The following is a 23,913-nucleotide window of genomic DNA, read 5'->3' as shown; positions in this document are numbered from 1 at the left end:
ACTGGTGGCTCTACTGGTATGGGATTGTGGGAGCATGACTCCACTAGGCATTTCCTTAGCAGGGAGCTCTCTGCATTGAGCTTGCCCTCTCTGTGGTCTTCTATCTGGTTTGTATGCCCACAGTTCTGGGTGGGTCCATTCTCTGAAATATAGGTGGAGGCAGACACACCCCATCACTCTGCTGGGTAAGGGTCAGCCCTCTATGGCTTTGGGAGGCCTGATCCTATAGCTGTGGGTGGCACCACTCTTACAGCTGTGAGCAGGAATTGTCTGGTCTGCTGAAACCCAAGGGATAGATTTCCTCTTTTTAATACCAAGGCAGCAGCCTTAATGATCTCTGAATCATTTGGGAGGGGGGGGGGGTCCTTCTTCTCTTATCTTGAAGAATACTGTGTATTCATAGCTTAATTGCTCTATGGTCCCATCCTATAAAATCTAAGAAGTCTCACAACTTTTCTTCATTCCATTTTATCTCTTTCCCCTTCAGTCAAATTGGCTGTTTTCCTTCTAGGGTGATTGTTGTTTCTATTCACATGTTCAATCATATTGATTGGGTAGTTTAATCCGATATATTTAAAAGATGCCATTTATTTGTTTTCTGTATGTCTTATGGCTTTTGGTTCTTTACTTCCTCCATTATTGCCTTCCTTTGTGTTCAGTTAAAGTTTCATGGTGTCTTGTTTTGATTCCCTTCTCATTTTGTTTTATGTATATTCTATAGAGATTTTCTTTGTTGTTACCATAGGGATTATATTTGACATCCTAGAATTATAACAATCTAATTTGATTTGATACCAACTTCACCTGCATACAAAATTTACTCCTTTACAGCTCTGTCACCCTACTACTTCATGTTATTGGTATTACAAATTACATCTTTATATATCTTGTACCCATTAACAGATTTATGATTGTCTTATGCATTTGACTTTAAATAGTATAGAAAATAAAAATGAGTTTTACAAACTAAAATTATAATCATAATGGTTTTTATATTTTATCATGTATTTTCCTTTACTAAAGATATTTATATGTTCATATGGCCTCAAATTACTGTATAGTGTCCTTTTACTTCAACCTGAAGCATTCCCTTTAGCATTTCTGGGAGGGCAGGTATAGTGGTAATGCACTTCCTCAGCTTTTGTTTACCTAGGAATGTCTTAATTTCTCCCTCATTTTTGAAGGACAGTTTTGCTGGATATAGAATTCTCAGTTGACATTTTGGCTTTTAGCATTTTAAATACATCATCCCATCATCTGCTTGGCCCCTACTATTTCTGCTGGGAAATTGACTCATGATATTATTGAGAATCTCTTCTGTGTGACAAGTCACTCTTCTCTTACTGCTTTCAAAATTCTCTCTTTGTCTTTGACAGTTTGATTTTAATGTGCCTTGATATGGGCCTCTTTACCTGGTTGGAGTTCATGGAGCTTCTCAGATTTGTAGATTCACATCTTTCCTGAAATTTGGGAAGTTTCTGGCCATTGTTTCTTCAAATAATCTCTTCACCCATTTGTCTTAGTCTGTTCAGGCTGCTCTAACAAAATGTCATAGCTTTTAAACAACAGAAATTTATTTCTCACAATTCTGGGGGCTGGGAAATCCAAGATTAAGGTACCAGTAGATTTCATGTCTGGTGAGACCTCCCTACCTGGCTCATAGACAAAACCCTGTTAAACTAACTCTTACCTTCCTAGTCACTTCTCCATCCAATTAACTACCCTTACCCAAGCCCCTTTGCTTGGTCATGTTTTTACAATTTACCACTCTTTGTCCAACTCATTTAAGTGTTCAACTCTAACTGCTTCTTTGGGTCTTCATTTATCTTGTGAAAGCTCCCATGTATATTTAAGAAAAATGATAATAATGAAAACTTGTTTCTTTTTTTTCCTGTTAATCTATTTTATGTCAGTTTAATTCCTAAGCCTAGCTGGAGACCTTAAGAGGGTAGAAGAGAAATTTTGCCTCCTCTACACTATCAAAAAAAAATCTAAAAGATTGTGTGTATGTTTGCAAGTATGTGTGTGTATAGTCATATGACTTCCAGGCAGTTTCTAAATTCATAGGGAAAGTAAGAGCTAAGAATTGACCACGTTATTTTGTGTGTGTGTGTGTGTGTGTGTGTGTGTGTGTGTGTTTAGGTTTATTTATTTATTTTCAGAGAGAGAGAGAGAGAGAGAGAGAGAGAGAGAGCATGTGCATGCAGGAATGGGGGAGGGGCAGAGAGAGGGCAAGATAACACCCCAAACCATCTCAACACTGTCAGCATGGATTCCAATGTGGGGCTTGAACCCATGAATCATGAGATCTTGACCTGAGCCAAAACCAAGAGCCTGATGCCTATCCAACTGAGCTAGCTAGGATCCCTGCTTTTTAAAACTTTATTTATTTATTTTGAGAGAGAGAGGGGACCATGTTATTTTGAAACAGAGGACTAAAGAAGGTGAACATACATATTGGATATCTAGATTTGTAGTAAGGCAAATAGTAACCATTAAAGCTGGATGATATGATTGACAGGTGAATGAATAAACAAAATATGGTATATACACACAATGGAATATTATTCAGGCTTGAAAAGGAATAAAATTCTGGCATGTACTTCAATACAGATGAACGGAATATATTATGCTAAGTGAAATAAGGTAGACACAGAAGGGCAAATATTGTATAATTCTATTTACACGAAGTACCTAAAATAGACTCATAGAGAAAGAAAGCAGTATGGTGATTACCAGGGGCTGGGGGAAGGGATAATGAAGAGTTACTATCTAATGGGTACAAAGTTTTAGTTTGGGATGATGAAAATGTTCTAGAGATGTATAATATTGGTGGTTGTACCACAATGTGAATGTACTTGATGCTGCTGAATTGTATACTCAGAACGGTTCAAATGGTAAATTTTATGTATATTTTACCACAATTTAAAAAACCCAAATGATATGGATGTAAAGATGGACAACTAGATCAATAAGGGGGGAAAAAAAGGTAAGCATAGAAAGAGACCTTTGAGTGCTTGATATATGACAGAAGAAAAATTAAAATCAGTAGGGAAGAAAATGGACTCTCTCCAATGGACAGTAGTGGACAATCAGCTACTACTATGGTAATAGATAAAATTTCATCCTTATCTCACATCCCATATAAATTAGATTATAGTTGAATGATGCTATCAAACTATGAAAGGCCAGACCTTAAAGCTTTTAGAAAAAAATAGCATTATCTGCATAGTAGTGGTAGAAAAGATATCTTGGGCATAAAATGAAAATCTGTATTAGCTTTCTAGGGCTGCTGGACCAAAGTGCCACAAACTGAGTGGCTTTCAACAACAGAAATTTATTCTGTCACAGCTCTGGAGTCCAGGAGTTCAAAATCAAGGTGTCAGGAAATTTCTGAGACTCTGGTCTCAGATCCTTCCTCTGAGACTGTGAGTAGAATCTTGCCTTGTCTCTCCCTAACTCCTGGCAATGGCCATCAATCCATGGTGCTCCTTATCTTGCAGTTATTCCAATCTCTGCCTCTGTCGTCACATGGAGTTCTCTCTGTGTGTCTATTTCTAAATTTCTTCCCTTGAATAAGCATACCAGTCTTATTGTATTAAAGATGCACACTATTCCACTATGGCCTCATCTTAACTTCTTGTATCTACAACAACCTTATTTCCAAATAAGGTCACATTCTGAGGTATTGGGGAATAGGACTTCAACATACCTTTTTTGGGAGACCCAATTCAATCCATAACAAAAGCATTAACTGTAAAGGAAAGGACTGATACATTTTATCATATTAAATACCAAAGTGAGCAATTAATTCATTTCTTCTGTAAGATACGTCAGATAAAATATACCATGAAAAAGAAATTAGAAGTCCTACCCCCTCCCCCAAAAATGTCCTTTTCCCCATTTTTAGTAATCTTGGTACTATAAAACAAATGCAAGTACTAGATCAACAAAAACCACACATTTTTAACATGTCATTTTTATTGAAAAAGTAGCATTTTTAAAATTTAGTATAAAAATAGAGTAAAAATTGATATTCTCTTTCATTTCTGAATTTTATATTCACAATCATTGCAGTTTTTTACTTTGAGTTTTAAATCTTTGCTTAAAAGTTCTTCTTTGAGGCGCCTGTCTGGCTCAGTAGGTGGAGCCTGTGACTCTTATCTTGGGGTTGTAAGTTTGAGGCCTTTGCTGGGTGTAGAGAGGACTTAAAAATTAAATCTTAAAAAAAAATTAAAAATAAAATAAAAAATAAACCTCACTTTGAGGTTACTTTTTAAATTCCTTGAAGTTTTTTCAGTGTAAGGGTTAAGGCAGGGGATATTTTTCATGTTTTCCCCCATATGATTAGATATTCATTTACTCACTCATTCATTTATTCACAAATACATTTTGTGTGGTTACTATATTCAGGTACTGTCCCAGGTACGGAGGTTACAGATATGAGCAGGACTAAATGTTCCCTGCTATCACAGCCTTATATTCTAGAGATAGGAAGCAGGCTTTAAAAAACAGAGTAACAAATAAGTCAATTTGTCAGTATGTAAGAACTTGACTAGTGCTATGGAAAATAGAGTACAAAGGGCCAGAAGTACCAGGTATCTGCAGCATGCTGTAAATTTAAATTTAAGTGAGCCTTTTTGAAAAAGCCCTATTTGATCAGACACATTTAAATGAACATTTGAGCACACAACCTGAAAGTGTAAATTAAGCTGTGCTTAGGATAATAATTAGAAGAGATTAAACAAATACGCCAACTAATTTTTTTCTCCAACTGGTTAGATTAAATGGCACAATGAACTATTTTGTGTCACAATTTTGGAAGATAAAAGCAATTGCTGTTCTGACAAAGGCAAAAAAATGATACAACCTTAAGGAGATGTATACTAGATAAGACATTTGGCAATGGAGAATAGGGTCGGGAGTGGGAATCAGATCTTTCTTTGGCTCTTTTCTGCTGATTTACCTGTGTTTGTCATTTCCACTTTCCCATTTCTCCTCCTGCCCCCATGAGACCAAATTCCCTGATTTCTGATTGGCAGTTCACTCATCATAGAGTCCTTTATCAAAAATATTAGTGCTTTTGCCCAGTTTGACTTTTGGTAGGAAAAAGCACAAGCCATTCAGAAATAGCTCCTTATTTGGGCATCATAAATTTAGTTTGTTTTTTTAACAACATGATATTATTTCCACCAAATCCAGATGTATGAGATACCTCCTTTGACGTCATGCACAACACAAATTGCCTTCGCACATCGCATGTATAGGCAGAAGATTGCCTCCCAAGATCATGACCTTTTACTGGTTCCCCTTTCTCTTCCAACTTTGGGAATGGCAACTTGGAAGCAACCAAGGTGATATACTACTTAAGAGATGGTCATTAATCTTCTGGAATCTTCACAAGAATAGATAATAAAGACAGATGTTTATAGGTACACAAGTGTTTGGTAACAGAATCTTCTAGATTCCTGCTAGCAAGCTGGTATCAGTAAGAGCCCAAGGTCTTTTGGCAATTTCACTTTCTTCTTGGTTGCTTTCTTAGACTTGGTCACTTTCACAGATATTAGAAAACCGTGTGTTGTTTTGGTCTTTTGGTTGAGGCAGCTTTGCTCAGGCTTCCTTGCTTTGTTGTGACAAGCAATATTTATTGAAAATACTGTTTTTCCTTTGAAGATTATTTAGCCAATTAAAAAGGCCCCGAAAAAACTGGCTTCTTGGTCCATGTCAATCAATTGCTCATTATTTACAGAGACAAAAATTCTGTCATTTTCCTTCAGCTCAAATATCCCACCTTGATAGATGGAATAGAGTCCATATTCTGAATCCTTAGACCAACAACTATTTCTAGCACTTTTCATTAGCAGTATCGGGTCAGGATAACTTGTGTATTTGTAGATATATTGTACCATTTGTTTGTTTCTCTTTCTGTTCTGTTCTGTTTCCTCAGGTTCCTGAAATCTAAAGTATGTTTGGGAATAGATGTAATAAAACCCCCTCTGATGAATAACCAGCTCACCATTCCTCAAGTGCAAATTATTCAAGAATGAATGTCCTTTTCTTGATGACTCCCAGGAGTTTATTTTCTGACCCAAAGCTTTTTCATTCTTGGAGCCTGGAGGAAGTTTAGAGAGAAAGAAAGTTTGTAGCAAAGGCAAGAAATATCTCAGTAGCCATGGCTAGCCAGTTTTTTTTTGGTTGGGATTGTAAAGAATTTCAATCTAATATAAACCTTCTTGCTCCTTCAATCTTAACAAGATTCTGAATTTCTTATAGAAATCTGGAGGCTACTGTATCATTGTGACCTGTTGTGAGTCCCTTTCTTTTCTGTGCCTCATCCACCACTTAACACTATATCTGCCAAACTCAGCTCTAAACTGTAGCACAGGGGATGATTAACTCAGATGGCAATCTGCCTGGGCAGAACTTCTGTCCCAAACCCCTGCCTCCCTTCCTAGGCAGGTGAACTAAAATGAACAACACGTAATGAAACCAAAAGAAATATATGTTTCCTTAAGCCTGGAGCTCAGAACTTATTGCTATTCCTTTGGATCACTTTGGGTTCCTTCTTGGTCTTTCTCAGCAATCCAGAGTCAAAGGCACCATTCAGACAGAAAGCATCTCTAGTACACAATAAGACAGGGCATAAGGTTTGGCAAAGAGGTCCAGATTTAAAGATCTTTAGACCCTTGGATCTTTAACTCCCAAAGACTTTAAATGAAAAAGGGCCCTACCAAAATAGGATATTCCTTTAAACTTTGGGCTCATCTCCACGATTGGTGTAAAGTTTAGTTTTTCAACAGGGCAAAACAACTGTTGTATTTCTTGATAAATAGTAAACACTAACATTATAATAATGATCTCACTCATAGGCAGAACATGTCTCTCATTCATAAAACATGAGTTCAGGAATACCAAGAAGACAACTGCCCAGGAAAAAAAAAATGAAAAAAAATTCCAAATCTTTTCATCTTTTAACTGATACTTGAAATTTCTTTAACTTGAGATAAAACCTTTTGTAATAATAAAAGCAACTATTTATTAAGTACTTACAATACACAGGAATTTTGCCTGTGCTAATCTTCACTATTTTATGAGTTAAAGATTATCTCCACTTCATATATGAGGAAACTGAAGCTTTATTTGATTAGGTAATTTGCTCAAAACACATCTAGGTAAAGAGGGGCTGGCATTCCAATGTGCATATTTAGACTGTAAAACTCTTGCATTGTTATAGCACTGTATGGACACCTGTTCTTTAGTTAAGAAGTACGCTTACCATATTGGCTAAGCTATATGAAACTGACATTTCTCTAAGTGAGAAATGGTCAAATATTGGCAATTTCCCATAGTTCGACCAAGTACAAATGCCACAAGGAATAACTAGTCACTTCTGGTGAAAGTATATGACTGACTCGGAACTCCTAAGGAGGAGGAATATTTGATGGAGGGAGAAAGAGAAATTACTTTGAAGAAGAAGAAGAAAAGCACATATAGGGGCATGGGAAACTCTAAGACAGAGTTCTCCCACCAGAGGATTCTCCTGAGAGCATTTATGCCAGAGTAGTTACTGAGCTATTTTCTCTTGTAATCTTCCTTCTGAGAAAGCCGATCTGAGCCCCAGTTACCACTGAGCATTTTGTAGATAGTCATATAGACATTTCATGTAGAAAGTTGAAAGAACAAATTATTTGGAACGAATTTTTTCATTGCCTTCCTTGAAACCATGATATATTTGTTGTTTCTCTTACTTGGAACTGGGAATGTGCTTCTTCTCCGACTGGTTCCAGTTATGTGAGCTGCTACTCTCTGAGGACCTCTTTCTCTTACTAGGTAAGGAATATTTAGCTGCTTTTCTAAAAGAAAAATGACAAAGAATCTTCAGCACTTGTCAAACTACTTTTCAAATACATTGCTATTCAGAACTGTTGTTGATCAGACATCATAAGCACACTGTGCTTCCAAAATTGATTGTATGGTCGCTCATAAAAGCAGCCCATATATTAATATGATGATCCATCTATTCCAGCTTATGTTTAATTTGGAAAGTATTTTAGATGAGAAGAATAAGCAGCAACTTGGATTATAATTTATCGACATATCAGAGATAAGGTCCAACCAGAATACAACAAAATGAAGATTATGGCCCTTTTCCAAAACAAACAAACAGACAAACAAAAACCAAACAAGTAAATAACCATGAACATGTAATAACTCTGCTTGAGTCATTTAAAATGCACAAATAACCAAGTCTTGGCAAATTTCCACTTTGAGTTATATATAGAGACAATCAGAGTGATTCTGATTCTAAAGGAGTAGCAGTGTAACGATGGTCCAAAGATGCTACGAACTGGTATCCAACAGTCATCCCTTCACCACCCCCCCCAAGAGAAATATGAATTGGCATACTGGTCATGATAATCAATATGTAAACATAAAAATCACTGGCTCACTAGATCATAATAAACAAATAACACCTATTGATCACATTCCAAAGTACTTTGGAACAGACTTTAAATATACAAATTCAACATATTACCCTTTAATTTTTAAATTTTTATTTATTTTGAGAGAAAGAGAGAGAGATAAAACATGAGTGGAGGAGAGGCAGAGAGAGAAGGAGCGAGAGAATCCCAAGCAGGATCATGTTCAGCATGGAGCCCATTGTGGGACTCCATCCCACAACTCTAGGATAATGACCTGAGCCAAAATCAAGAGTGGGACACTCAACTGACTGAGCCACCCAGGTACCCCAACAAACTACCTCTTCTTAAAAAATCAGCTTAAACGTCCCAAGTGTGCTTCTACTGGTTGTTAAGATAAATTATATTCTTTCATCAAGCAAATATTGCCAGAACTAAGGCACTGCACTATGCTGTATATGGGTTGCAAAGATTAGCCATGGATTACACTGACTGAGCCCTCAAAGGACTTACAGTCTTTTAGGAAAAATATAAATTAGAAAGTGAAAATTTACCTGTGAGAAATATAAATAAAGGGTGATGGGTGTTCACAAGAGGGAGAGATTCCTACTTATTGGAGAATTGAGGTCAGGGGAGGGTTTGTGCTAACGCTTACTCCAATAAACCAAAGTGCCCATCACATCTACGCCAGGCACTCTTTTAGGAACAAGGAGACAGAATATAAATAAATGAATGCAAACAAACATTTGAGGTGCAAATGGCAATTTGATCTGAATAGGATGAGGATGGGCAGGCTTGGGAAGGAGGGCTAGAAGAAGGGCATTCTCTGAGATCTAGGCCAGAGGCCAGAGGCAGGACTCACAAAGCATTCCTGGGACACAGACAAGGGAGGAGTTCAGTTTTAGGCTTGAATGAGGAGCCAAACTATAGAGGATTTGAATGTTAAACTAAGAGATTTGGATTTTACAGGATGTGGATTTTGAATGATTTGGGGCAGGGAAGTGAAGGGACTATGTGTTGTGCTTTAGGCTATCCTGTCTCAAAGAAAGCTGTGATGATTAGAAGGTGAGAGGGCTGGAGACTGGCAAGTAAGTGATCAGGACTGAGAACAGGAGGCCTTAATCTAGGCTAGTAGGTGGGGGAACTGAGAAGAGGTGGTAAAAAAGGGAAATAATAAATAGGAAACGGGAATCTCTTCCATCTATCTGGTATGAGTTGTTGCTTATTCAGGATGGGAAGGCATTTGTACAGTACTGAATACAAAATATATCATGAGGATGCATGGTCAATTACATAATGCTCTCAGAATGCTCAGCTTTCAAGGTTGATGTGTCCATTCACCTTGAACTCCCACTGTTAAATAATTCATAATGCCTTGCCTGCCCTTAGACCTTAACACTTTGTTTTAAAATATTCAATAACTGAATCCAATTATAAATATCTTGCATTTGAGGTCATTGCAAGGATATGGGAAAGCCTAGATAGAAAAGCAAATTCTAAAGAGGATATTTCCTCTTTAGAGGCTATAGCAAACACTTCCTAGAAAAGAAACCTGTCAATGTGTCTATTTGGATGTCATCAATACATCTAGGTATGCTGATTAGTATATGATTTCTACATTTCATTGGGATGAGTGAAAAAGAGTATTTTTCTTACAACACTGAAAGTGTTATACATACATCTACTATAGATCGTAGATCTGTTGTGCCTCATCAGAAGAGGAAGAGTATTCAATGTTCTGACTACCACTTTTGCTTTTGGGGAAAGAATGCTTAGACCCTGGGATCAGGTCTTATCTTGTTTAATAAAAGCTATTTAATAAAGAAAAATGGGAGTTGTTAAGTAATGAGGAAGCTTATCATATTGAAAAAAGATAGGTGACCGGGCACTTGGGTGGCTCAGTTGGTCGTGTCCAACTCTTGATTTTGGTGCAGGTCATGATCTCCCAATTCATGGGATCAAGCCCTCCATTGGGCTCTGCATTGACAGTGAGGACCCTGCTTGGGATTATCTCTCCCTCTTTCTCTGACCCTTCTCTCTCTCTCTCCCCCTCTCTCCCCCTCTCTCTGTCTCTCTCTCAAGATAAATAAACATTAAAAAGAAAAAAAGGAAAAAGAATAGTTGAAAAGTAGAAAGACATCATTACAACACTTATATTGAAGAACATTTTCTTCTCTGCCAGGCTGGTATGCCCTAAGTCTCTGGTATATGTATTCAGGCCTCTATGGCCATTAACATGGGAAAATGGGACTATGGTGAGCCAAATGCAGAAGTAGCAAACTGATTTAATAGTTTCATTTACTTATGTATTAACTTTAAAAATATGTATTAAGAACCCTCTTTTTTGAGAGAGAGAGAGAGAGAGAGAGAGGGAGGGAGAGAGAGAGAGGGAGGGAGGGAGGGAGGGAGGGAGAGAGAGAGAGAGAGAGAGAGAGAGAGAGAGAGAGAGAGAGAATGTGTGCATGAACAGAGGAGGGGCAGAGGGAAAGGGAGAATCTTAAGCAGGCTCCACACCCACCACAGAGACTTGCTCAGGGCTCAATCTCACGACCATGAGATCATGACCTGAGCAGAAATCAGGAGTCAGACACTCAACCACTGAGCCACCCAGGTACCCCTGTATGAAGAACATTCTATGTGGAGAGAGATGGTGGTGGCACAGTATTGTGAATGCACCATTTGCCACTACACTGTGCACTGCAAAATGGTGAATTGTAAAATTTTTGAAGGTAGTGGGGTAGGAGGGTCCTGAACTCACATCCTCCCATGGACACACCAAGGCTACAACCACATATAGAGCAATGCTCTCTGAGAAGGACCTGAAGACTAGCAGAACAGCTCTTCCACAGCTAAAGATATAAAGAAAGAGCCACATGGAGAAGAGTTGAAAGGGGCAGAGACAAGTCCGGTCAGGACCCACACCCCAGGTGAGGCGATCTACAAGTTGGGGGGATATAATAGGCGTGAAATTCCCCCGGGGAGCAAGGGATTCAAGCTCCACCTGGGACACTGACCAGGGGCCTGCACTGGGAAGACAAGCTCTCACCATGTCCAGCTTTGAAAATGAGTGGGGCTCAACTCCAGGGGAGCCAGCTAGCACCACTCACCTCATCCTGGCATTACCCTGTGGACCTGTCCCCCTCAATCTTCCCATCCCCTAAAGCAGCTGGGCTGAGATCAATTATCCCCATGAAGCTGCTCCTTCCCTGCCACATGCCAGGGGTGACCTCAGCTGAGACCGGCATCCTTCCAAAGTGGCTTCTGACCCAGGGCAGGTAGCCAGAGCTAGGGCCAGCCACACCCACCAGCAGTTGTGGCCTAGTCACTACAGGAGGATACACACAGTCCACACAAGGATCACTCTTGAAGTGCCTGATTCTGGTGACCAGAGAGGATTATATTTCTGGTCGCCACAGAATACCTTCTACATAAGGCCACTCCTTCATGAAAAGATGCTCAGCATTGCTCATCATCAGGAAAATAAAAACCAAAACCACGATGAGATACCACCTCAGACGTGGTAATAACAAAAGGACAAGAAACAACAAGGGTTGGTAAGGATGTGGAGAAAAGGGAACCCTACTACATTGTTGGTGGGAATATAAATTGGTGCAGTCACTGTGGAAAACCGTATGGAGAGTTCTCAAAAAGTTAAAAATAGAAAAACCATATGATCCAGCAATTCCACTTCTAGATACTTATCCCAAGAAAATGAAAGTGAAATCACTGTCTCGAAAAGATATATCCACCATTATATTCATTGTAACATTGTTTATAATAGCCAAGATATGGAAGCAACGTTAAGTGTCTATCAACAGATGAATGGATAAAGAGGCTGTGGTACACACACACACACACACACACACACACACACACACACACACTGGAACATTATTCAGGCATAAAAGAGAATAAAATCTAGCCATTTAAGACAACATGGATGGATGCAGAGGGTATTATGCTAAGTGAAATAAGTTAGACAGATAAAGACAAATAACATAAGATTTCACTTATATGTGGAATCTAAAATCAAACAAACAAAACAAGACAAAAATACTCATAGGTACAGAGAACAAACTGGTGGTTGCCAGATGGGAGTGGGGTGAGGAGATGGACGAAACAGGTAAAGGTGATTAAAAGGTACAAATTTCCAGTTGTAAAATAAATAAGTCACGGTAATATAAAATGCAGCATAGGGAAGATAGTGAATAATATTGTAATAATTCTGTATGGTGACAGATGGTAACTATACTTATTGTAGTGTGCATTTTGTAATGTATATACATGTCAAATCACTATGGTGTACATCTAAAATGAATATATTATTGTATGCCAACTATACTTCAATTAAAATATAAAATGAGAATGACACCTTTTATCCCCCCCAAAAAAAGATTACTTGTATATTATGTGAATTTCATCTCAATCAAAATACATACATGCGTGTACAAAAGGTGGTCCACCTAAGGGCCAGGGGAATAAAAGATTCTACTAGGTTTGGAGCATAGAGTTAGGTGCTAGGTATAGAGAAATGAGAGAAATAGACATGTGTTCTATCTTTATGTATCTTTAAAGTAGTGGGGAATCAGCACACAGATAAAAAATATATAAAAATGGAAGGAGATGAAAGGAGGTGCTTGTTATCTTACCTAAATAAGGTAGCCAGGGACATTCTCTCTGAAGAAGTGACATTTAGGCAATAGTTTGAGAATGAGAAGGAGTCAGTTGTATGAAAAGCCAGGAAGGGAAGAACCCAGTCTGGGGAATAGCCCTTTGAGGGGAGCCCTTATGGGTTAAGAGCAGGGTGCTGACCATGAAGAAGGTGACCATGGGTGAGGGACCATGAGAGAATTGTGGTGGGTGGGTCGGTGGGTGAAGGATTGCTGGGAAAAATGACGAAGTGAGGGGCTCTTGCATAAAGAAGGGCATAGAGCTTAGTGGTGGTCAGAAGCAGAGAAAAGATGAGTTACTTGGGGGCCTTTACTTATCTTACTTCCAGCCATGTACCAGAAAGGATTTAGATGGCTCATTTATGAAACACTGGCAAGTAAAAGATAAATAATGGAAGAAATTGAGATGAAAGGAAAATCCACATTGGGAGAAATAAAGTTTTGACCACAGGTGGGCCACAGATTTGGCCCTAAGTGTTCTGCCAGTGCAAATAGGAAAATAGAATCAAGTGTTTTGAGACACCGAGTAGGAGTTGGAGGGGGGATATGTGGATGCGAGCAGAGAAGAAGAGCTGGAGAACTAGTCACCCTGTCATGAAGTTGACAGTAGAAAATTAAAATAACAAAAAAAATACTACCTGGAACTGTAGGAATGGTTTCCTCATAGGTTCTCAAAATCTGCAAACAGTATTGAATAAAGCTTGTTAATTTCCCTAAAAATAATTAAACTGACTACAGAATGCCTATGGCTCTTCTTGCGGGTGTCTGAGATGAAATTTCTACATAAGACATCAACCCCAGAAGCTTTAGTTGTTCAAGCACAGAGTTTGTGTGGGGTAGGGTGGGAGATAGGGTGAATACTGAGGCAGAGGCAGCTGTTCCTGCATGGTGACCGAGGATGGTCCTATGTCTGGGAAAGTTCTGTTTCTGGATGAAGTCTTCAAAAGGCCACACCTGAAGCAACACAGGAGGAAGGTGCCCCCTGCCAAGTTAGGACAGGCTAATGTTCCCTCAAACCCCCTTGTAGCTAATGGATGTGGCAACCATGCCACTTCACTCTCTCTGTGTGGGGTGTGTGTCTGCACACAAATGTGTGTATATGTGCACTACGTAATAGCGTTCAGGAGCTTTGCATTGGGCAGACCCAAGTCTCAAGATATAAGGCACACTTCCTCTCTCTTGGGATGCCCACAGACACAGAGCCCATCAAGCTGGGACCTGCAACACTGTCATTCTCTCATTTCTGACATGTGGCTAGGGCATTCTTCACATCAACATAAAAAATAATGTCTTTACTAAACAACTAACATCACTTTCTTTGTACTAACCAGTGGGGAAAACCAGTAAGAAAGAGAGAAACCTCAGCCTTTCTATCAGACGGGCTAATGCGGACTGCTCATCCACAGCTTCTAAACTCCCCTCTACCCAGCTCTGCTACTTGGGCCTTTATCCATCACTGCCTTCCTTTCCTGCCACTGTTGTTAATTTTGAAACTGCCAGAAACTCCCCTCCTCTGTACTCCCACCCCAGAGCAGAAGCTCTCTGCCTTCCCCTTGGCCTCAAGCCCTGACCTGGTAATGGAGGGTCTGCCAATAGCACAATGGGCACTGGGATATGGAAGGGAAAGGAGCTGTGCCTCGGCATAGTCTCTGTGTCTCTCTCATTCTGGGACAGAAGGGAGGAAGGAAGAAGGAGGAGCAGCAGGAAAGAGAGAAGGGTAATTCCTACAGCTTGGGAAACAGATTAAAAGAATAATGACTGTCTGGTCAGATGGTCCAGATTCAGATCTGTCAATCATTAGCTCTGGAAAACTTTGCTCGTTGCTTAACTGATGTAAACTTTAATTTCTTCATGTATTTAAAAAATAAAAAAGAGGAAGATAATAATGCTTCCTTCCTCACAGAGCTGTTATGGGGATTAAATGAGATATCCTACGTAATGGGCATAGGATGTTTACTGGAAATAGTCTGTTCCATTAATGGTGCCTGGAAAAAAAAAAAGGGAACTCTTTTCCCCCTTTTTGTCTGCATCCTCTCCCAGCTTCTGACTGTTCTAGTTAGTGGCAGCATATGAGGATGGGGGGGGAGAGAGAGAACAGCAAGAAAGAGGTATGTGCAATCTATCCCCACCCCTTTTCAGTCTCCAGATTTCTGCCCTAGTTCTGAGTTTCTCTCCCCTGCCACCTGTGGGTTTGCCCCCATGAACACCAGGGACTGCAGAGTCCCATTCATTCCTCGGTCTTCTCAGGATGTTTCCCACCCCTGGGCCTTTCCTCGTCCTCGCCACTTGGGGCCACAGAGTCACAGCTGCATCACTATAGCTTGTGCTGTGAGCTGGTGGGCACCCTTTTCCGGCCTCCAGCCGAAGTGAGATTTCATTTCTCATAGAAATGGCATCATAGATGACATCTGGGCTCTACTATGAGGACTGTTTGGGGTTATAAATCAGAGCTCTAACCACTGACATAACACTGTTTCAGTGGAAAGACAGGGCACCAAACAATGGACTTTCAATCATATCTTTAAAACACATCTTCTTCCCGCCCTGGGAATGTCCCCAGTATTTTTAAAACAATAACGGTGTATCCTAGTTTACAGAGTATTTTTATATCCATGTTCTGTTCTGACCTTTCTGGGAGGCAGAAGGCAAAACTATGAAAGCAAAATGATATAATTTAGTGAAATAAACTACTAGCTAACATAGTGTTTCTGCTAGAGATCCTGCATCCATAAACAGATCATATTTTGTAATTTGTCACTTATTGACTATATATTGAGATGTCATCACCTTCAATTTCTCAAAGCGTCTCTTCGTTCCCTCTTCTTTCCTCTTTTTTCATCTCTATGTGCATACACAAATAAAGATATATTTAATTGCAGACATCAACAAGGTGCAAAGATTATAAAACACCATTATTTGGCATCTTTTGTCTTCTGGACAACAAAACCACACACATCTTTTATCATTGTGTGATCTTGAACACATTGCCCAGTCTGTGCCTCAATTTTCTACAATGTGAGATAAAAAGGGCAGACTAGTTGGGGAGGCTCTCTGGAGGAGAGGAATGAGCTCTAGCCTGGGAGTCAGCCAGGCCCCTCTGTTTGGTGCTGTTCCACTTTCTTCTAGTTTTAGGAATTTGGGGGAGATCACTAAAACACTCTGGGCCTCTGTTGTCTCCTTTGCAAAATGAGGCATCTACGCTTGATGATCCTAGGTGTTCTTTCTCTTGCGACCCTCCACGTCTGCTGGCGGAGTGACCCGGTGGTCCACCTACCTTTCTAACAAACTGACGGAGCTGCCATTTCACTTGCCAGCACGGGGTGTTCATACTCTCTTCATCATTGGGGTCCCAAGAGATATCGTCTTCCTTTAAGAAACAAGCAATGCCACTTTGGGAGTATTTGTCCTGCATCTGGATTAAGATGGAATATAATACATTATTACAGAGAAATGCTTTTTATTTTTGTTAATTTACAAGTTAAGACAACAGGAACTGATGACAGATTCAGAGAAGTCTTGGTACCTTGGATAAGCTTGTGGGTTGAAATAAACAGTAAGCATGCTGTCCTTTGTCTTGTGAATAAAAATAAGCAGTCAGACGTGGTGGGAAGGATACAGGTGTGGGCCAGACATCCTGGGTCACAATGCCCTTCACTGATCCTGCCGTTAAACAGCTGTGTGTCCCTCAACAAATTGCTTTTTCTCTTCTGTGTCACTTTTTCATTTGAGTTTTGAGCTGGTTCATTGTGGTGATCTTTGAGGTCCTTTCCACCTCTGAGATGGGGGGGGCGTCCCATTCTAAAGCTGGGAAGCTATCTAGGTACAAAGTAGGCAATAGAGTCCATTTAAATTCCAGCATCCTAAATAAAAAATTAAACAAATCCTCTGGGATGCAGACGATATTGTGTAACTTCTAGTTATTGTGATTTCCAGTCCTCTGGATGGCCAAATCTGGACCATATTGCCACTGAAAATCTTAATGTTGTCTCATTAAATGTCCACACTAGCTAGGGATTTACCTGCAGAGACCTGAAACACCATTTGAAGGTTTGCCCCCTCCTTCTGAGAGCAAACAGTTATAATGGCCAGGTAATTTTCAATAAAGTCCTAGCTTGATATTAAACACACACACACACACACACACACACACACACACACACACACACGTGTGCATGCACACATGGAACAAATGCATGCACGCATATATCCCAAACCACTCAGCACATTGCAGGGTGATAACTGGTTAATTTTACAAAGAAAAATGGGAAGTCCATGCAAGGCCAGACATTGTTTTTTGGTTTTTTTTTTCTTTCCTGTTTTCGTTTTTAACAAGTGGGATTGAGGATATGTTATTTCTCTGTACAGATCTGAATTGTCTTTCTCTAGGGAAATAAATGGGAAAATGGCCATTTTTATCTGTTGTTTGAACTTAGGGGACTCCCAAGGTTGAAGGAAAGACCAAACAATGATGCTCCTTCTCATAAAAAGACAATCTCATTCCAGATCAAAATAACTTGTTTATGGGAGGTCCCAGCCAGAGTCAGCTGGTTCTGTACTCAGTCATGCACTCCTTGGACATTTGATCCAGGTCCTTCAAGTGCAAAAGTACAAACCTAAGCTGATTAATTCCTTCCACACACTCTGGCATAGAACATTCATTTACTTTTAAATGTTTGTTTTCTTTCTTCCTGTTTTAAATTACAACAGTAAAACATTCAGCCTAGTAAATGTAGTAGGGGTAACAGCTGGGGCCACCTGAGTAGAGACACAACTAGCAGTGGAGTCAGTCAACATCACTTTGTCCCTACCCGCCCCATGGCCTTCTCCTGTAGAGTTCTGTTTGCATCTCCAACATATGTGGGAGCTGAAAAGCATTTCCCAGAAAAGCACTCAATTACGTATAGTTTAGAAATATGAGAACATATCTAGCAAATTGGGGCGTAGGATTGGAGAGGAAAAGCTGGATGTAGTACAAGGCCTGAGGGTGATTCCAGGAAGAGCAAGTTAGCTTCATTGGACACTGTCCCAGTGCAGCCGGTATGGGTGTTCTCTGGCCAGACATTGGTATGATAAAACTGAATAAACAGGCTCACAAACTTCTGTAACATGTTGAGATGAAAAGTTGTGCATGACACAGAAAGGAGGGAGTGATTTATTTTCTTACTTCACAGCAGTTAGAAGCTGTCTCAGCAGGAAAAGATGAAGAACATGGAGGATAGGGCCAGGGGCAAGAAAGGGCAGAGCTGAGCACTGACTGAGACTGGGCAGCCATGGTAGCTGGCAGCTGACTGTGAACCAAACTGGGTGGAAGCAGGGACTAGCCCAGGCCAGAACCAACTGCCACCTATAGTCTCTGGCTGCCCACTGGGGGTTTTCCAGAAACATCTCTAGCAGGTGGGAGGGAGAACCCTGAAAGCTGAGTAAGATCCTAGGTGTACATGGGAGGGAGCGTGACAAGCTAATGTGACTCCATTGTTCCCCCCAAACTTAATGAAGCCTAGAAACATTGTTGGTACACAGGCAACCTGGAAAATATAGGAAAGTAAAGGACATTTTACTAAATGAAAAATAAACAAAAAACACACTAAAATCACCCTCATCCTACTTCCTAATTAAGCTCTGGATGATCTCTCTTGTTTACAGGGCTGTCTGTGGGCAGTTTTGTGCGTGATTGTTTTCTCTTAAGACTACATAAAAATGTCATGTTCTTTAAATCTACATGAAAATCATATATAGATAGCATAGATGCTTTTATGTCATTCACTGTAGAAAATTTATAAAATACAGAAAAACAAGACACCCATATACACCAAAAATACAGGAAAAAAGACACCCATAATCCCACCATTTAGAAGTCACAATGACCAGCATTTTGGTATTTCTCTTCTAGAAACCCAGAGAGAAAGCCCCAACCACCCTCCCTATCCCCACATTTTCTTGTATTATCATATTTGGTGGTTTCTTCTACAGACTTTGGCCAATGCTGGTGACTAGATGCATGAGTGAGGGGTTGCTGTGGTTGTTTCAAGAATGATTCATGAGGATTAATATGATGTGTCTCTCTTTCCCCTTCTTTTGCACATCCTTTCCACTTCAAAGCATGAATTTCCTGCCTCGCACCTCAGACCAGAGCTATTCTCTCCCTAACCACATGTGGGTGTTGGGGCAGGGGGATGTGTGTGCTATTTTCATTTGTATGCTTCTCAGGGACACAGCTTTCACACAGACTTCCTGCTCTTCTGCTCCAAAAGCCCTTGGTTTTGACAAGTGGATTTCCACTGTCTTGGTGTCATCACAAACATGGTGGTTGTCTAGGCCACGGCCAGCCAGTCCTTCGCAGGGCTTTTGGGCTACAGGGTGGACTCCTTTGCCAGTTGACTCAGGGACTTTAAGGTGGCAGCACCGACCCTCTCTGCTGCCCTGACATTAGTGTCTAACAACTATTTTCTGCAACCCACAAATACCATAAAGAACCACTTATGGAGATTGGTAGATAATGGTCCCCTTCTCCTTTGTCTTACCCATCTATGATACCACAGTGATAGGCAGCCCCCTTGTCACAAAACGTTCTCAGAGAGACAAACTTTAGAGACTAAGCCCATATTTATTGATCATGCTTGCTAGTCTATAGGCTTATTTGGGAACGTCCAGTTAGACGTTACTCAGCTCTCCTTAGGCCACACTCCCTAAAGTCCGCTCAGTGTCTTTTCTAGAAAGTTTCATTAGCAAAGTAGAATCTGTGATTTATTTTAGAAAATTAGTACTTATGTTAAGTATGCTTTTCCAAACTTTACACAACCAAAAAGACTCAGATTCATTTTTCCTTGCAAGCATTCCTGGTGAAGAGGTGGAAACTTCAAGAAACTTCTCAATACAATGGCCACAGTTTATTGAGCACTTACCTAATGCCAGGGTTCAAAATTGGACTTTCCCTTTAACCAGCTTTATAATCTTGGACAAATCGCTTAACTCCAAGAGTCTTAGTTTACTTATGTGTAAAATGGGGTAATTATATTTATAAGACTTTTTTTTAAAGACAGAGAGTGGGGGAGGGGCAGAGGGGGGGAGAGAGGGAGAGAGAGAGAGAGAGGGAGGGAGAATCCCAAGCAGGCTCCATGCAGAGCCCAATGCAGGGCTCAATCTCATGACCCTGGGATCATAACCTGAGCCAGAATCAAGAGCTGGATGCTCAACCAACTGAGCCACTCAGGCACCCCTACAGGATTTTTATAAGGATCAAATAGAGCAATATTTTGCAAAGTTCCTGGAACACAGTATTTGCTCAATATCTGTTAATTCTCTTTCCTTTCTGGCACTCTCAATGAATTCTTCTGCGTGTCTATAAACATATGTGTATATATATGTAACTACACAATCAAGAAAAACATATGCACACGGGGACATGTTAAGATTTGAAATTTCCATTTTTATAGAATTCAAAAAATTACTTGACCATAAACACAGACAATTGCATGAGTCTGCTCAGTCAAGAACCAGTTAATATAGTCTTAAAATTAGGCCAACTTGTAATGTCAGCAAATTGAGGCAATGATTTTCTTTCGTAATAAAGATACAGACTCATTCTGCTTATGCTGCAAAGTCAACAAAGGTTAGGACATTCTAGATCCAAACTTGTAAACACAGCAGTATTCCAGACTCTCATGCAGACTTAGAACTAGAGGCATGCTTATAGTTACATTGATGTTTTAGTTGCAGACATACAGCCTCTTCTGAATACAGCAAAGCTGACTTTACTGGTCATCTAATGGTAACCATCACTTATATAATTACTTGCGAGTCAAACAAGAGTCTACTTCATCCAAAGTCAAAGGAAAAATTTGCAACTATCTGAGATAACCAAATTTATACTCCACAGGGTATACAAACTACATTTCCTTAACAGATACTCACTCTATGGCATTTGGATAATTTATATTTTTCTGAGACCCTTCTACTTGCATTTCCTAGCCAGCTGGCAGATGTTAAGATTGCCTTATTAGTGTGCATCACAGGGTGCAAATATATTAACCCTGTAGACAAATATATTAACACCTGTGGAATGTTACTTAGCTGCCTGAAGACCTGATTTCAACTCTGCTTCCAAAGCTCCGTCTGAGCCTGGATAAGTCATTTTGCCTGGGGGTCTCTAGTCTCCTCATCTATGAAATAGGGGGTGTTCAAAGTTCCTTCCAGCTCACAGTTCTCTACTATATAATACATAATTAGTCAAAAAATACATAAGAAGCCACAAGCTGACTTGGTTTATTGTCAGCAATTCTGCATTCATAGTTCCAAACGGTTTATACAGTTGAGAAGTACATGAACTAAAAAGCCACTAAGGTTTTTTTCTCTGTCAAATGTACCTGGATTCCTAATTGACCACCCACAGGCATAGAATAATTGTTTTATTTTCAATTATTTTATCATGAACAGTAAAATGCTGAGTCCATATGGTAACCTCTTTATTACAGGCTTTATGTGTGGCATGTCCACGGCCGAGGAATAGACGCGTGCCAGTCCTTAATATCCTCTCTACTGTCAACACAGAAATGCCACAGATCTAAAACCAAAACATGTTTCTAAGATCTGACTTACCCTCCACCCCATGTCTTGGAGGAAAAAGAGAAACCTGATAACATTCCAAGACTCAGGTCTGATTTTAGTTCGATTGCTAGTATTGTAAACTATACATAGTGTTGAAGAGAAAAAAAAAAAAACCACCTCCGGAGTTTTGTTCCTGCATCTGCTAGTAGCTGGTACAGCCAGTTCTGTAGTTGCATTTGGTTCACACAATCCTTTCAACTTACACTTTGACAAGGTCCTCAGCAATTACATGCGTTAGCAGTTAGGGTCCACAGGCAGAGAGAGGGAACAGTTTTTCCTACTGTAAAGTCTTCACAGAGGAGGAAACAGAGGCAGTTAACCAGGTTTGCCGAGAGCCTCGGTCAGGAACTGTGTGCATTGTACTGACCTGCCTCAGTTCACTGGTGAAGTACATGTAAGTCACAGCCACGCAGAGGGACTGCAGGAGCACAGTGAAGATCAGGATCAGCACACAGGTCTGCCCGGGACTGGGGCCCGCCGGGGCCTGCATCTCGACCACGGTCCTGTCCTCTCCGACAGTCACTGCTGCAAAGGCAGCCAGACAGCAGGTTGTTGTTGTCGAACCAACCATCGGGGGTGGAGCCCTTCTTAGGTTTCGTTTATTAAAGAAATAATCAAAGTGAAACTGAAACAACATGCTGGAAGCCAGAGGAGCCAGAGAAACACTAGTAAAATTCTGGGAAGTTCTTTCCATTTTATAGGAATGTCAGGGACCAAGGAAGTAAACACACAGGAAAAAATTGTTCAGGGCACGTGGGTGACTCAGTAGGTTAAGTGTCCCACTTCAGCTCAGGTCATGATCTCACGATTCAGGAGTTCGAGTCCTGTGTCCGGCTCTGTGCTGACAGCTCAGAGCCTGGAGCCTGCTTCAGATTCTGTGTCTCCCTCTCTCTCTGCCCCTCCCCTGCTCATGTTCTGCTTGTGTCTCTCTCTCAAAGATAAATAAACATTAAAAGAAGGTTTTTTTTAAATGTTTTGAAGTTGGAAGGACTGTGCGTTAAGTCAAACAGCTCCTCCCGCAATGCTCAGGGCCTTTGGGGTCCTGTGGATGCACCTTTGCCCAGCAGCTGTACTGGTTCCTAAGCTCCCAGGCTGCATCTCCTGTCAGCAGCCTATCACTGGGAGCAGGACCACAGAGGTGACCCTGAGCTGAGGCCACTCTGGTCTGGAGATGCAGACTGCACTGGGAAAAGCATCCTTTGTCATCTACCCAAGGTCACTCATGGCCCCATGCAGCACTCAGCAGCCTGGCTGGTGTCTTTGGTTGGGAGGTGTGGTGTGGGGAGAGCAAACAACCCCTGGGGCTCAGATGCCTGAAGTCAGATACTGGCCCTGCTGCTTCCTGATGTGTCACCCTAGGTGGATTTCTAAGGGCCTCGTTCTTAAGCTCCAGCATCCATGGGATGATGGTAGCACCTACCCCAAAGAGCTGTTGGAGGGTGAAATGAAATATTCATGCCTGGCTTCCTGGGGGTGCTTAGCAAATATAGGCTGTAATGTTTCTAGCAACAGAAATGGAGAGTGAAGTGGACAAAGGGTGGAGCATGGCCAGCTCTTCAACTTAATAAAAATTAAGTCCCATTTTACTCCTAAGCAAGATTTTATTGACAGTGAGATAGGGAATTCCAGAAAATGTACCTGAGTGGTTTAGACCAGCTACATTTACGTCCGAGGATTAATGAGATAGAGATGCAAAGCATTCATCATGGTCTCTGGCACCCCACCCCAAATTATATATATACATTTGCTTTTCCATCTTTATCTAGGTTATTCTGTATATACATTAAAATTCATCAATTTCAAAGATACGATTTGATTCATTTTGGTGATTGGGTACAAGGGTATAGCCACAACCACAATCAAGATATAGAATAGTTACTTTGCTTTAAAAAGTTTTTCAGGGCCTGGGTGGCTCAGTTGGTTGCCGACTGACTCTTGATCTCCACTCAGGTCATGATCTCACTGTTGGTGGGATCAAGCCCCAAGTTGGGCTCTGTACTGATGGTGTAGAGCCTACTTAGGATTCTCTCTCTCTCTCTCTCTCTCTCTCTCTCTCTCTCTGTCACTCCCCCACTTGCACACGCATGTGTACTCTCCTTCTCTTTCTCAAAATAAATAAATAAACACTTTAAAAAAGTGTTTTCATCCCTCTTATCCTGAATTCAGTTTTGAGACACTTCACTGAGCTCTGTAGCCTTCTCTAATATTGACTCTCCAGG

At 40.5% G+C, this 23,913-nt stretch overlaps 1 protein-coding gene across 1 annotated transcript; it reads right to left on the bottom strand.

The window, feature by feature from the left end:
- Nucleotides 1-3,961: 3,961 nt before the first annotated feature.
- TNFSF10 (TNF superfamily member 10) lies at nucleotides 3,962-22,280 on the bottom strand. The gene is made up of 5 exons (XM_019463186.2): nucleotides 22,062-22,280; nucleotides 16,365-16,502; nucleotides 13,729-13,768; nucleotides 7,749-7,853; nucleotides 3,962-6,112 (listed from the first exon to the last, which is right to left on the bottom strand). The coding sequence occupies exons 1-5, from the start codon at nucleotides 22,263-22,265 to the stop codon at nucleotides 5,679-5,681; spliced, it is 921 nt and encodes a 306-aa protein (XP_019318731.2). The 5' UTR covers nucleotides 22,266-22,280; the 3' UTR covers nucleotides 3,962-5,678.
- Between the last annotated feature and the right edge of the window lie 1,633 nt (nucleotides 22,281-23,913).

The sequence above is a fragment of the Panthera pardus genome, unplaced genomic scaffold (assembly GCF_024362965.1).
Source record: "Panthera pardus isolate Hobbes unplaced genomic scaffold, ASM2436296v1 HiC_scaffold_16, whole genome shotgun sequence".
Classification (NCBI taxonomy): Eukaryota; Metazoa; Chordata; class Mammalia; order Carnivora; family Felidae; genus Panthera; species Panthera pardus.
This window is presented reverse-complemented; position numbering and strand designations above follow the sequence as displayed.

What these genes read in the sequence shown, in the direction of transcription:
- TNFSF10 (XM_019463186.2), bottom strand. Translation starts at nt 22,265, where the DNA reads ATGGTTGGTTCGACAACAACAACCTGCTGTCTGGCTGCCTTTGCAGCA. An exon ending in TCCGTCAGTTTGTTAGAAAG is followed by an intron (nt 13,769 to 16,364) that starts GTAGGTGGACCA and finishes TACTGTTTGCAG; the next exon opens with ATTTTGAGAACCTATGAGGA. An exon ending in AACCATTCCTACAGTTCCAG is followed by an intron (nt 7,854 to 13,728) that starts GTAGTATTTTTT and finishes TTTTTCTTTTAG; the next exon opens with AAAAGCAGCTAAATATTCCT.